General features: G+C 42.5%; 1 protein-coding gene across 1 annotated transcript in view; it reads left to right on the forward strand.

The window, feature by feature from the left end:
• Positions 1-4,614: 4,614 nt before the first annotated feature.
• Positions 4,615-16,026, forward strand: part of tmprss15 (transmembrane serine protease 15) — a 30,864-nt gene continuing 19,452 nt past the window's right edge. Inside the window, exons 1-7 of the mRNA XM_075487318.1 lie at positions 4,615-4,726; positions 4,817-4,935; positions 5,043-5,110; positions 5,199-5,341; positions 12,895-13,110; positions 13,947-14,052; positions 14,316-14,425. Of these exons, the coding sequence (XP_075343433.1) occupies positions 4,615-4,726; positions 4,817-4,935; positions 5,043-5,110; positions 5,199-5,341; positions 12,895-13,110; positions 13,947-14,052; positions 14,316-14,425 (874 nt within the window). The remainder of the gene's footprint in view (positions 4,727-4,816; positions 4,936-5,042; positions 5,111-5,198; positions 5,342-12,894; positions 13,111-13,946; positions 14,053-14,315; positions 14,426-16,026) is intronic.

Here is a 16,026-nt window from a genome sequence, read left to right on the forward strand (position 1 = left end):
CCATTTTACTGCAATTTATTTTTTTGCATTCTGATCACCCTAAACTAGGTCCTGTATGGAAACTACAATAATTAGACTGCTCGAATCTGGATAGATATTCTAAAGAGTTCTTTCTTCTTTCTTTTTTATTTTCATTTGGACCATCCAAAACCAGAACCTGTATGAAATATAATTAAATATGGGCTTAATTATTCAGCACAAATGTCCGTTCAGTTTGAACGCCCCCTGAACTCGGCTTCAGGCGACACGGGTCACCTAATACGCCAAGCATTCACATTGCTCGACTCGGGTCGAAGGTGCAATTTGGACCCGCTAAGGTAGCGGGTCTCAGTGTGAAAGGGGCTAAAGACTCAGCAGACCTCCAAATTTACCATCAATTCCTTTGATTAGTCAGATTCATCAGAGTTTTTGGGTTTTAAGAGAAGTTTTAAAGATTTCCAGAGTTTCTGAGGAACGGATATGCAGAGTTAACCCATTTACCAGAGGGGAAGGCAGGGGGGGAAACACACTGTGTGTGTCCTGATGTAGGGTTAGGGTAATGTATGGATGTAGGGTTAGGGTTAGGGTAATGTATGGATGTAGGGGTAAGGGTAATGTATGGATGTAGGGGGATGTTGGGGTTAGGGTAATGTATGGATGTAGGGTTAGGGTTGGGGTAATGTATGGATGTAGGGGGATGTTGGGGTTAGGATTAGGGTAATGTATGATGTAGGGGGATGTTGGGTAAGGATAATGCATGGATTTAGGGGGGTGTTGGTGTTAGGGTAATGTATGGATGTAGGGGGATGTTGGGTAAGGGTAATGTATGGATGTAGGGTTAGGGTAATGTATGGATGTGGGTTAGGGTAAGGGTAATGTATGGATGTAGGGGGATGTTGGTGTTAGGGTAATGTATGGAAGTAGGGGGATATTTTGTGTTAGGGTAAGGGTAATGTATGGATGTGGGTTAGGGTAAGGGTAATGTATGGATGTAGGGGGATGTTGGTGTTAGGGTAATGTATGGAAGTAGGGGGATGTTTTGTGTTAGGGTAAGGGTAATGTATGGATGTGGGTTAGGGTTAGGGTAATGTATGGATGTAGGGGGATGTTTGGTAAGGGTAATGTATGGATGTAGGGTTAGGGTAATGTATGGATGTAGGGGGATGTTAGTGTTAGGGTAAGGGTAATGTATGGATGTAGGGTTAGGGTTGGGGTAATGTATGGATGTAGGGGGATGTTGGTGTTAGGGTTAGGGTAATGTATGGATATGGGTTAGGGTTAGGGTAATTTATGGATATGGGTTAGGGTAATGTATGGATGTGGGTTAGGGTTAGGGTAATTTATGGATATGGGTTAGGGTAATGTATGGATATGGGTTAGGGTTAGGGTAATGTATGGATATGGGTTAGGGTTAGGGTAATTTATGGATATGGGTTAGGGTAATGTATGGATATGGGTTAGGGTTAGGGTAATGTATGGATGTGGGTTAGGGTAATGTATGGATGTGGGTTAGGGTAATGTATGGATGTGGGTTAGGGTAATGTATGGATGTGGGTTAGGGTAATTTATGGATATGGATTAGGGTAATTTATGGATATGGGTTAGGGTTAGGGTAATGTATGGATGTGGGTTAGGGTAATGTATGGATGTAGGGGGGTGTTGGTGTTAGGGTTAGGGTAATGTATGGATGTAGGGGGATGTTGGTGTTAGGGTTAGGGTAATGTATGGATGTAGGGGGATGTTGGTGTTAGGGTTAGGGTAATGTATAGATGTAGTAGGGTTAGGGTAATTTATGGATGTAGGGTTAGGGTTAGGGTAATGTATGGATTTAGGGTTAGGGTAATGTATGGATATGGGTTAGGGTTAGGGTAATTTATGGATATGGGTTAGGGTAATGTATGGATGTGGGTTAGGGTTAGGGTAATTTATGGATATGGGTTAGGGTAATGTATGGATATGGGTTAGGGTTAGGGTAATGTATGGATATGGGTTAGGGTTAGGGTAATTTATGGATATGGGTTAGGGTAATGTATGGATATGGGTTAGGGTTAGGGTAATGTATGGATGTGGGTTAGGGTAATGTATGGATGTGGGTTAGGGTAATGTATGGATGTGGGTTAGGGTAATTTATGGATATGGATTAGGGTAATTTATGGATATGGGTTAGGGTTAGGGTAATGTATGGATGTGGGTTAGGGTAATGTATGGATGTAGGGGGATGTTGGTGTTAGGGTTAGGGTAATGTATGGATGTAGGGGGATGTTGGTGTTAGGGTTAGGGTTAGGGTAATGTATAGATGTAGTAGGGTTAGGGTAATTTATGGATGTAGGGTTAAGGTTAGGGTAATGTATGGATTTAGGGTTAGGGTAATGTATGGATATGGGTTAGGGTTAGGGTAATTTATGGATATGGGTTAGGGTAATGTATGGATGTGGGTTAGGGTAATTTATGGATATGGGTTAGGGTTAGGGTAATGTATGGATGTGGGTTAGGGTAATGTATGGATGTGGGTTAGGGTAATTTATGGATATGGGTTAGGGTTTGGGTAATTTATGGATATGGGTTAGGGTTAGGGTAATGTATGGATGTGGGTTAGGGTAATTTATGGATATGGGTTAGGGTTTGGGTAATTTATGGATATGGGTTAGGGTTAGGGTAATGTATGGATGTGGGTTAGGGTAATTTATGGATATGGGTAAGGGTAATGAATGGATGTGGGTTAGGGTAATGTATGGATGTATGATTCTTCTCCAGAATCAAAGGGTAAGCTGTCCGTTAGTCAGACGGTTGCTGGTTTGAACGCAGAAGTTGTTCTTGTCTGCAGCTACTCCTCCGAATGTGAAAAAAAAATGTAACACAGCTGTGAAGAAGTTGGAGGTTAAAAACCCACAACTGTAACCGTCTCCCTGACTGAACTGTGAGGATCCATGTGCTCAGGTGTGCTCAGGTGTGTGTTATGCTGCTGGGTAATCAGGTGATGACCAATCAATCAATCAAACAGCGTCTTTCTGTCTGCTGACGGCTGCGTTATTCTGACATTTATGAAGCATCGATACCCTGATAATCACTACGTGGTTCTGCAGGTGAGCCTTCTACAGGTGGGTGCAGGGGGCGGGGCCAAATGAGCTGACAGCTTTACAGCAGCTGGACTTTAGATTGTGATAAACAACAAACATCAGGTGAGCCCGGTGCTTCAGACCGACGTACGACTGGACATTTAATCTCATTTGATCACGTGTAAACATGTAAGTGAGACGTGTTTTTTGAGATTGGGACTCTGAATGTTGTGTTTTTATGAAGTTAGCAGCAGGATCGCTCAGGTCACCTGGTGTCATTAATCATTCTGAGCTCCATAAAAGCTGATCACAGATCAGGCAGAGTCAGAGAGAACAGACGTTCTGCTTCAGAAACCTCAGAAACCTCAGAAACCTCAGGTTTTCATTCTGAGACACAAACAGAAGAAGAAAAGAACAGCCGGCTGATTGGAGGTCTGCGACAACTGATCCAGGTGAACTGATCCAGGTGAACTGATCCAGGTAAACTCACCTTCAACAGCAGCTAAGCTTAAAGTCAAACTCAAATCTTTTGTTTGCATTTTGTGTGATTCATAAATATGAAGACAGGAGGCAGAGTGTGTATATATGTCACTTCATGGCATCTCACTCTTTTTAATAGATTATATCTCACTCTTTTTAATCGATTTTTCTCACTCTTTTTAATGGATTATATCTCGCTCTTTTTAATGGATTATATCTCACTCTTTTTAATGGATTATATCTCACTCTTTTTAATGGATTATATCTCACTCTTTTTAATGATAGATAGATAGATAGATAGATAGATAGATAGATAGATAGATAGATAGATAGATAGATAAGTACTTTATTAATCCCAATTTGGGAAATTGTTTTGTTGCAGCAGCATACAGTAAAGATATGAAAAACAATTAAAGTAGTAAAAACAAGCCAATAGAATATAATAAAATAAAAAAATAAAATAAAATAAAATCAATAATGGATTATTTCTCACTCTTTTTTATGGATTATCTCACTCTTTTTAATAGATTATGTCTCACTCTTTTCAATGGATTATTTCTCACTCTTTTTTATGGATTATCTCACTCTTTTTAATAGATTATGTCTCACTCTTTTTAATGGATTATGTCTCACTCTTTTTAATCTCAATCTTTTTAATGGATTCTATCTCACTCTTTTTAATGATAGATAGATAGATAGATAGATAGATAGATAGATAGATAGATAGATAGATAGATAGATAGATACTTTATTAATCCCAATTTGGGAAATTGTTTTGTTGCAGCAGCATACAGTAAAGATATGAAAAACAATTAAAGTAGTAAAAACAAGCCAATAGAATATAATGAAATAAAAAAATAAAATAAAATAAAATAAAATCAATAATGGATTATATCTCACTCTTTTTAATGGATTATATCTCACTCTTTTTAATGGATTATATCTCACTCTTTTTAATGGATTATATCTCACTCTTTTTAATCTCAATCTTTTTAATGAATTATTTCTCACTCTTTTTAATGGATTATATCTCACTCTTTTTAATGGATTATGTCTCACTCTTTTTAATGGATTATATGTTGACAGGGCAGCTGCCGGGATGAAGCGGCCTCTGTCCTCTCTGGAGTTCCTCCTTTGCGTCATTACTTCCCTTCTTTTCGTCTGCTGCATCTCCCTGATCATCCTTTCATGGCCCAGCCTGCAGCCTGAAGGTAAACGGGGCAGTTTCAGGTAAACGGGGCAGTTTAAGTCCCCTGATCAGCTGGTGGCAGGTGCTGCAGTGAGGACGTTTGTGTGTCCAGGTGTGACGGAGCAGCTGACGGGTCAGATGGTGATCACAGCCGGGGTGGATTTCTCTGAGGACCTGAGGAACTCCAGCACTCAGCAGTTTAAATCTGTGGCCTTCGACGTGCAGCAGCTGGTGAGCCATCAGCTTCTATTTTAGAAAATAACTTTAACATTTATTCTTCTTCTTCTGAGATCAGGTCATGCAGGTGTCACATTTCAGGCGATCTGATTGGTTGACAGGTGTCTGAGGCATTCGGTCTGGGCGAGCTGGGCCGGGTCTATCGATCCTGTCAGGTTCAACACTTCAGGTCAGACATCGGATCGGTCACATTGGGATCCACCAATCATGTCCTTATAAAACAGAGATGAGTTGAGCTGTCATTGGTCTGTCTTCAGTCCAGGCAGCGTGGTGGTGACCTTTGACCTCGGCTTCGATCAGCTGATTGATGCGAAAGAGGTGGAGCAGCAGCTGGGGGCGGGGCTACAACGGGTGGAGGCCACAGGATTGGTCATCGACCTAAACAGCATTGAGATCACAGGTGAGCCGTTCGTGTTCTATTGTTCAGAGATGATCATCACGAGGGCAAATATGGAAATATTCAATTGAATTCAAAGATACAATCCACTGAAAATCCAATTCATTCCAAAACAATCAGAAACCAATCAAATCCAATTATATAAATTCCAAATTAGTCGAATTCATACAGAGTAAATTTTAAAAAAAGTAGCCTACCTAAGACTGTAAGTAACTGTGAGTAAAGTTTAGGTAGTCGTCCTCTGTCATATCTGCACAGTGAAGAAAAGGATGATGGAATTAACTCTTTAAATCTGGTTACAGCATCCTCTGATAGACACCTTCTATATGTACATTTCTTCTAAGAAACTGTTTAGTCAGTAATATGAACTCAAAGGTTATCAAGAAATGGTCAGATAAGACCATATGAGGGAACTCTGTCGTCCTAAAGCTCCGTGAATAATTATTTTATTGGGGCCTGCCATAGCGTTTGCATGGCAAGGCACCTATTACTATTCCGTTGGCAAAAGTCTATGGGATGGGTCTCTTTATTTATATATATATTTATTCTTCCGTCCACATTAATGCGGGCCCTATGGGCCCGCACATCCCAACAACATATATATCAAAACGACCGGCTCAATGAGTTTTCGCGGGCTATTACTTTTATTGAAGATTGGAGTTACCATGGCGACGTAATAAGCAAAAAACAGCCCCCCAAAGCCCCCCTAGGAATAAACAGGGGGATGACCTGGAAAAAAAAAAAAAAAAACTAAATTTTGAGCAGTTACTGTGTCATCATGCCTTAACCTAGAAACGCCATTCAAATGTCAGTTTGTAGATACGTCCGTGCTGTGTTCAGAAGTGAAGACGCCATGTCGATACCTGCTACGGATTTCCCACAGCATGCCTCCAAGCGACCCAAAGTTTTGGCCAAAATCTGCAAAATTTGAATTTTTAGAGCACAACTGCCATTTCATTAGAGTGTGGGAAGAGCAAGAGTTCTGGCCTCAGATTCATTTTCAAATCGCCCTCACGCCTACAAATATCGCTCCAATGCTATTATGTACTGTCATAATATAGGCACGCATGTTGGGATTCATAAAATGTTTTCATATTTCATCTAGGGCTGACCGTTTGCTCTCAGAGCCCCTCAGAGCAAAGTGATGTCGGGGCTCAAAGACCTCAAATCCGCATTTTAATTCATCCAATTCTCAGAATCTCAGCAGCCCCTGCAGCCCTCCTTTCTCTCATCCGTGCTTTCACTGTGAATGTGCTACAGATCTGAAACGCGGGAATATTGAAGTCCAAAGGCGTCCCTCGCTCATTCTGCGAGAATTTCTTCCGTAGCTCTTACGGTTTCCGAATGGGAAGCATCTGTTCGTAGAGGTTTTTTGGCTCTGAAAAGCCTGAGTCTCATATAATTAGTGTAGCAGCAGCTGAACTGTCAGTTAAATGTTACCATAGAAACAAGGCTATTAGTGGCCCAGCCAGTCCTTTGCCGATTTAAAGGGACAGTTCGCCGCTTTAAAGGGACAGTTCACCTCTTTAAAGGGACAGTTCACCTCTTTAAAGGGACAGTTCACCTCTTTAAAGGGACAGTTCGCCGCTTTGAAGGGACAGTTCGCCTCTTTAAAGGGACAGTTCGCCTCTTTAAAGGGACAGTTCGCCTCTTTAAAGGGACAGTTCGCCGCTTTGAAGGGACAGTTCACCGCTTTAAAGGGACAGTTCGCCGCTTTAAAGGGACAGTTCGCCACTTTAAAGGGACATCTCACCGCTTTAAAGGGACAGTTCGACGCTATGAAGGGACAGTTCACCGCTTTGAAGGGACAGTTAGCCGCTTTAAAGGGACAGTTCACCACTTTAAAGGGACAGTTCGCTGCTTTAAAGGGACAGTTCGCCGCTTTAAAGGGACAGTTAGCCGCTTTAAAGGGACAGTTCACCGCTTTAAAGGGACAGTTAGCTGATGATGGGCTGTGACGCTTTGCTTTGCGGTAAGACGTATTGCATCACTTCCTGTTACCTTGCTCGTGCACTGTGGAATTTCTTGCTCCGCTTGGAGTACTGATAATCACTTTATTTCTATCTATAACTTACACAATTTTGCATTTTTAAACTCTATAGCTTACAGTTCTGTTCTAACACACTCCTACAGATCTTCAATCTTTATTTTCACTTTTTAACGATGTGTCTGGTTCTCTAGCGTAGCATGGCTACCGGTTCTCTTCCTCCTCCTGCTTTCACCTGCTCCGTGTGTCAGATGTTTAGTTACTCCTCTGCCTCCTTTAGCGATAATGGTACATGTAACAAATGTAGTCTTTTTGTAGTTTTGGAGGCGAGGTTATCTGAATTGGAAGCTCGGCTCTGCACTGTTGAAAATCAACCGATAGCGAGCCAGGTCCCTTTAGCCAGTGTGGAGCCACCTAGCGTAGCTACCTCAATTAGCCTCCCCCTAGCAGAACCCGAGCAGCCGGGATTACATCGTGGCTGGGTGACTGTCAGGAAGAGGCATAGCTCTAAAGTCAAGCCCGTTGTTCACCATCGACCTGTCCACGCTTCTAACAGATTTTCCCCACTCAGCGACACACCCGCTGAGGATAAAACCCTGGTAATTGGCAGCTCTATAGTCAGAAACGTGGCATTAGAGGCACCAGCGGCCATAGTCAAATGCATTCCAGGGGCCAGAGCGGGCGACATAGAATCCTATTTAAAACTGCTGGCTAAGGATAAACGTAAATATGGTAAAATAGTTATTCACGTCGGCGTTAATGACACCCGGTTACGCCAATCGGAGGTCACTAAAATTAATGTTGCATCGGTGTGTAATTTTGCCAAAACAATGTGGGACTCCGTAGTTTTCTCTGGACCCCTGCCAAATCTGACCAGTGATGACATGTTTAGCCGCATGTCGTCCTACAATCGCTGGTTGTCTAGATGGTGTCCAGCAAATAACGTGGGCTACAGAGATAATTGGCAATCTTTCTGGAGTAAACCTGGTCTGATGAGGAGAGACGGCATCCATCCCACTTTGGAAGGAGCAGCTCTCATTTCTAGAAATATGGATGAATTTATTTGCCACCCTAAAACATGACAACCCAGGGCTCAGACCAGGATGCAGAGTTGTAGTCTTACACACTTCTCTGCAGCTTCCCACCTGCTGCTACCCACCCAATCGATTAACACAAAAGGAGCAAATCCTCTTGTGCAAAAAGAAATTATTAAAACAAAAACTTTAACTGAACAAAAACATCAAACTATTAAATGTGGTTTGCTGAATATCAGATCTCTCCTTTCCAAGTCTCTGTTAGTGAATGAGTTGATTTGTGATCATCATATTGATATATTTTGTCTTACAGAAACCTGGCTGCAGCAGGAGGATCATGTTAGCATTAATGAAGCAACTCCCTCTGACTGTTTAAATGTTCACGTTCCTGGAACCACAGGCAGAGGAGGAGGAGTGGCAGCTATTTTCAGATCAGGGTTACTAATCAGTCCCAGACCCAAGATTAGTTTGAGCTCTTTTGAATCTGTGATTCTCAGTTTTTCCCACGCAAAGTGGAAATCCCAGAAACCTCTTGTGTTTGTTGTTGTGTATCGTCCACCTGGCCCTTATTCTGAGTTTCTGTCTGAATTCTCAGAGTTTTTATCCCAGTTAGTGCTGAGTACAGATAAAGTCATTGTAGTGGGTGACTTTAATATTCATGTAGATGTTGAAAATGACAGCCTGAATATGAACTTTAATTCTATATTAGACTCTATTGGATTTTCTCAGAGTGTTCACAGACCGACTCACTGCCTTAATCACACCCTTGATCTTGTGCTGACTTATGGCATTGAGAGTGAACAGTTAACAGTGTTCCCTCATAACCCTGTCTTATCTGACCATTTTCTGATAACCTTTGAGTTTACATTACTTGACTATACAGTTTCTGAGAAGAAATTTACATATAGAAGGTGTCTATCAGAGGATGCTGTAACCAGATTTAAAGAATTAATTCCATCATCCTTTTCTTCACTGCCATGTGCAGATATGACAGAGGACGACTACCTAAACTTTACTCCAGCAGCACTTGACTCTCTTGTTGACAGCACTATAGTTTCAATGCGTACAGCACTGGACAATGTTGCCCCTCTGAAAAGGAAGGTAATCAGTCAGAAGAGGTTGGCTCCTTGGTATAATTCACAGCTGCGTGCTTTAAAGCAGACTGCAAGAAAGCTGGAGAGACAGTGGCGTTCCTCTAATTTAGAAGAGTCTCAGTTAGTCTGGAAAGATAGTTTAATAATATATAAGAAAGCCCTTCGTAAAGCTAGAACTGCTTATTATTCATCATTGATAGAAGAGAATAAGAATAATCCCAGGTTTCTCTTCAGCACTGTAGCCAGTCTGACTAAGAGTCCGAGCTCTGCTGAGCCATTTATTCCTTTAACTCTCAGCAGTGATGATTTCATGAGCTTCTTTATTAATAAAATTGTTTCTATCAGAGAGAAGATTGATGGAGTCCTTCCCACTATTATCAGTGATGTATCATCAAGTACAGCAGCTTTAGAAGTATCTTTAGAACCTGATTTGTATTTAGACGGCTTCTGCCCAGTTGATCTCTCTGAACTAACAACAGCAATAGTCTCTTCTAAACCATCAACTTGTGTTTTAGACCCAATCCCAACCACTGTTCAAGGAGGTTTTCCCCTTAATTGACACTTCCATATTGGATTTGATCAATCTGTCTTTGTTGACAGGATATGTACCTCAGACTTTTAAGGTTGCTGTAATTAAACCTTTACTTAAAAAACCTACTCTTGATTCAGAAGTGTTGGCTCATTATAGACCTATATCCAATCTCCCTTTTATGTCTAAAGTTCTTGAAAAAATAGTTGCAGCTCAGCTTTGTGATCACTTACACAGAAATAATCTGTTTGAAGAGTTTCAGTCAGGATTCAGAGTGCATCATAGCACAGAAACTGCACTGCTGAAAGTTACCAATGATCTCCTCTTAGCTTCTGATAGCGGACTTGTGTCTGTGCTTGTCCTGTTGGATCTCAGTGCTGCATTTGATACGGTCGATCACAGTATCTTATTACACAGACTTGAACATGTTATTGGGATTAAAGGAACTGCATTAGGCTGGTTTAAGTCATATTTATCTGATAGATTTCAGTTTGTTCTTGTAAATGAAGAATCTTCCTCACACACCAGAGTAAGTCATGGAGTTCCCCAGGGTTCTGTGCTTGGACCGATTCTTTTCACTTTATACATGCTTCCATTAGGTAACATTATTAGACAGCATGGCATAAATTTCCATTGCTATGCTGATGATACTCAGCTGTACTTATCTATAAAACCAGATGAACCCAATAGGTTGGTCAGACTACAAGCATGTCTTAAAGACATAAAGACCTGGATGACTCAGAACTGTCTGCTTCTAAATTCAGACAAAACTGAAGTCGTTATCTTTGGACCTGAGCGTTTCAGGGAGAAATTGTCTAGCTATATAGTTACTCTAGATGGTATTTCCTTGGCTTCTAGTTCTACAGTGAGGAACCTTGGAGTTATTTTTGACCAGAACTTATCATTTGACTCGCATATAAAACAGGTTTCTAGGACTGCCTTCTTTCATCTTCGTAATATTGTTAAAATCAGGAACATCTTGTCTCAGAGTGATGCAGAAAAACTGCTCCATGCATTTGTTACTTCAAGATTGGACTGCTGTAATTCTTTATTATTGGGCTGTCCCACATATTCTCTGAAAAGCCTCCAGCTGATCCAAAATGCTGCAGCCAGAGTTCTGATGAGAACTAACAGGAGAGATCATATTTCTCCAGTTTTAGCTTCTCTTCATTGGCTCCCTGTTAAATTCAGAATAGAATTTAAGATTCTTCTCCTTACATATAAACCTCTTAATGACCGAGCTCCATCATATCTTAAAGATCTCATTGTAAGATATTTTCCTAACAGAGCACTTCGTTCCCAAACTGCAGGTTTACTTGAGGTTCCCAGAGTTTCTAAAAGTAGAATGGGAGGCAGAGCCTTCAGTTATCAGGCCCCTCTATTGTGGAATAAGCTGCCAGTAAATGTCCGGGAAGCAGACACCCTTTCCACTTTTAAGACCAGGCTTAAAACTTTCCTTTTTTATAAAGCTTATAGTTAGGTCTGTTGAATCTGATAGTGTGTCTGCTAGTGTGTCTTGTTCTGCCTCCACCTCTGGCACCCTCTATACTTTCATTACCCCCTACCCGAACCAGGGTTTGAATCCCATTCCTGCTTATCTTACCTCTTTTATTTCTCCCCCTACCCGAACCAGGGTTTGCATCCCCACCCCGCTGTGACTGGTGTGCAGTTGGTGAGAGTGAGTTGTATGGCTTTGTTTTTGCTGGTATTTTTAGTGATTATAGGACTGTTTAGGTGAGTTTGTCTGCTGAATCTGCTAGTGTGTCTTGTCCTGCCTCCACCTCTGGCACCTTCTATACTTTCATTACCCCCTACCCGAACCAGGGTTTGAATCCCATTCCCGCTTATCTTACCTCTTTTATTTCTCCCCCTACCCGAACCAGGGTTTGCATCCCCACCCCGCTGTGACTGGTGTGCAGTTGGTGAGAGGCTGAGGTAGCTTGTGGCTGTAAAAGATGGTTCTATATATGGATCTATATAGGGAGTATAGGGAATTACTCACTGAGTCTGGTCCTTTATTTATTTATTTATTTTCGTTAGCACAAGTTTCTTGTGTTTACCTTGAATAGGGATGGCTCAGGTGATCCTGAAACATCCCATAGTTAAGCTGCTATAGGCCTAGACTGCTGGGGGGCCTCATCTGTCACACCTTTCCTCACTTTACTCTCTTTATGTATATGTGATATTATTGTGGTCATTAACTCGTGTTTCCCTGTTCCAACAGATATCCTTTGAATGGTGTTACAGTGCCGCCGCCGCCGCCCCCCCCCCCCCTTTCTGTCTTCTCAAACCCCAGCTGGTCGAGGCGGATGGCCACCCTTCCTGAGTCTGGTTCTGCCAGAGGTTTCTTCCTGTTAAAAGGGAGTCGTTTCTCTCCACAGTCGCCTCAGGCACGCCGCTCAGGCCGGGAGATTGGACCGAAAAAACAAAAAGTTTTCAGTGCAATCTGTTGGTTTTCTTAGCTAGGAAATTGTTTTTGAATTGGCTCTATATGAACGAATTGGATTATTTTATGAATTATGATTATTATTAATTAATTGAATTCCAATTGGCTTGAATTGGACTTACTATCTAAGTGCCTTGAGATGACATTTGTTGTATTTGGCGCTATATAAATAAAAATGAATTGAATTGAATTGAATTAGCCCCTTTAAAGGGACAGTTCGCCACTTTGAAGGGACAGTTAGCCGCTTTAAAGCCGTGATTGGTTGAGTGATACGCACACTTTGGCAGGCCCCTTCTTCAGAAATTTTTTTTTTCAGAAATTTTCTAGTTAATATTATTATTATTATTATTATTATTATTATTATTATTGTTATTATTATTGTTATTATTATTATTATTCTCCGGTATCATTGTTTTGTTGTTCACGTGTTTTCAGTAACAAACCAACACGTTTGTTTTCTCTGCAGAGAAACCGGACCCGACCACACCTGGGGCCACCAGCATCACACCTGTAGCTACCAGCATCACACCTCCAGCAGGGGGCACACCTTCACCCTCGGTGGTTTTATGCCCCCCGGAGGAGACGTCCTGTACTGATGGATCAATGTGTGTTCGGATTGATCGGCTCTGCGACGGAATCCAGGACTGTTCCGATGGGTCTGATGAAGCTGCTGCTCACTGTGGTCAGAAATGATTTATGTTACCTATTGTACATACTACATTATATATAGTATATAATATATATATATACTACATAATACATAAACTTATTATCAATGCTGAGACCACCTGAAGGTGGCAGCCAACTGGACGTCCCACATTTCAGCTGTTTCACACAGGTTCCCACCTGAAAAGTCTCTGCAAGGCCCAAAATTCCTAAGACAGGTCTGATGAAGACAGTTATGTTTTTTTTATCAAGGGCCAGTTTAAAAAAAAAACAACGTTTTTTTGGCATTTTAAAATGCATTTTGGTGCTATTTAAGGGCTTTTCAATCGATTTTCCAATTGAATTTTGGGCCTCTGCAACACCCAAAATTCCTAAGACAGGTCTGATGAAGACAGTTATGTCATTTTTTATTAAAGTCCTGTTTACATTACAGCTTTAATGGCATTTTCAAAATGACCTCATTTTGTGCTTTTCAATTGATTTTCTTCATTCCATTTTGCGCTTCTGCCAGTCCCTAAATGGAGGAGACTGCTATGTCATTTTTATCAAGGTCCCATTTAAAAAACAGGTTTTTTAGCATTGTAAAATGCATTTTGGGGCTCGTTAAGTGCTTTAAATGGCCTCATTTAGTGCTTTTCAATCGATTTTCCCATTGAATTTTGCGCCTCTGCCAGTCCCAAAATGGAGGAGACATTTATGTCATTTTCATCAAGGTCCTGTGTAAAATACAACTTTTATGGCATTTTCAAAATGCTTAAATAGTTAATGCTAACTGCTTTTCGATGCATTCACCCCCCTGAAGGTGGTAGCCTAACCCTAACCTGATGTAACCTCCTGTGTTCTGATCCATAGCTACATCATGTGATGCCCAGTTTGTGCTGAGAGGACCGAGCGGATCATTCAGTTCATCAAAGTCTGAGACGTACAACAGCAGCAGCTTCTGCCGCTGGATCATCAGGTCAGAAAAACAGCCGTTCTGAGATATATACATTTATATATTATGTATTTATACTTTATATATCTCTATAAATAGCTCAGTGAGCTTTAGTTGCTGGTAATAATGTTATATCTTTATATCTGCTGGTATTAGACCCTCACAGGAGCTGTAGAAATGTTATATGTTTACAGAAAGAAATGTTGTCCAGCTCAATTTCACACAGAATAAAACTTTAAATCATTTAAGAAATTTAACTCATTTAACTCAGTTTTTCTCATTTTCAGGGTTGATCGAGGATTTTCAGTTCAGGTCAACTTCCTTCAGTTTGAAACCGAACAAAACATTGATGTCCTGAGACTCTACGAAGGAGTTGGACCAAACAAACTGCTCACAGGTGACTTTGATCTTTGAAGCCTCGCACATAGCCTGGCTGTGGAAGCCTCGCACATAGCCAGGCTGTGGAAGCCTCGCACTTAGCCAGGCTGTGGAAGCCTTGCACATAGCCAGGCTGTGGAAGCCTCGCACATAGCCTGGCTGTGGAAGCCTCGCACTTAGCCAGGCTGTGGAAGCCTCGCACTTAGCCAGGCTGTGGAAGCCTTGCACATAGCCAGGCTATGGAAGCCTCACACATAGCCAGGCTGTGTAAGCCTCACATATAGCCAGGCTATGGAAGCCTCACACATAGCCAGGCTATGGAAGCCTCACACATAGCCAGGCTGTGGAAGCCTCACACATAGCCAGGCTGTGGAAGCCTTACACATAGCCAGGCTATGGAAGTCTCACATATAGCCAGGCTGTGTAAGCCTCACATATAGCCAGGCTATGGAAGCCTCACACATAGCCAGGCTGTGGAAGCCTTTCACATAGCCAGGCTATGGAAGCCTCACATATAGCCAGGCTATGGAAGCCTCACACATAGCCAGGCTGTGTAAGCCTCGCACATAGCCAGGCTATGGAAGCCTCACACATAGCCAGGCTGTGTAAGCCTCGCACATAGCCAGGCTGTGGAAGCCTCGCACATAGCCAGGCTGTGTAAGCCTCGCACATAGCCAGGCTGTGGAAGCCTTGCACATAGCCAGGCTGTGGAAGCCTCTCACATAGCCAGGCTGTGGAAGCCTTGCACATAGCCAGGCTATGGAAGCCTCACACATAGCCAGGCTGTGGAAGCCTTGCACATAGCCAGGCTATGGAAGCCTCACACATAGCCAGGCTATGGAAGCCTCACATATAGCCAGGCTGTGTAAGTCTCACATATAGCCAGGCTGTGTAAGTCTCACATATAGCCAGGCTGTGTAAGTCTCACATATAGCCAGGCTGTGGAAGCCTTGCACATAGCCAGGCTGTGAAAGCCTCGCACATAGCCAGGCTGTGGAAGCCTTGCACGTAGCCAGGCTGTGTAAGCCTCACACATAGCCAGGCTGTGTAAGCCTTGCACATAGCCAGGCTATGGAAGCCTCACACATAGCCAGGCTGTGGAAGCCTCGCACATAGCCAGGCTGTGGAAGCCTCAAATATAGCCAGGCTGTGGAAGCCTCACACATAGCCAGGCTGTGGAAGCCTTGCACATAGCCAGGCTGTGTAAGCCTCACACATAGCCAGGCTATGGAAGCCTCGCACATAGCCAGGCTGTGGAAGCCTCGCACATAGCCAGGCTGTGGAAGCCTCACATATAGCCAGGCTATGGAAGCCTCGCACATAGCCAGGCTGTGGAAGCCTTGCACATAGCCAGGCTGTGTAAGTCTCACACATAGCCAGGCTGTGGAAGCCTCGCACATAGCCAGGCTGTGGAAGCCTCGCACATAGCCAGGCTATGGAAGCCTCACACATAGCCAGGCTGTGTAAGCCTCACACATAGCCAGGCTGTGGAAGCCTCGCACATAGCCAGGCTGTGGAAGCCTCACATATAGCCAGGCTATGGAAGCCTCGCACATAGCCAGGCTGTGTAAGCCTCACATATAGCCAGGCTATGGAAGCCTCACACATAGCCAGGCTGTG

This window comes from Odontesthes bonariensis, chromosome 16 (assembly GCF_027942865.1).
Source record: "Odontesthes bonariensis isolate fOdoBon6 chromosome 16, fOdoBon6.hap1, whole genome shotgun sequence".
Taxonomy (NCBI): Eukaryota; Metazoa; Chordata; class Actinopteri; order Atheriniformes; family Atherinopsidae; genus Odontesthes; species Odontesthes bonariensis.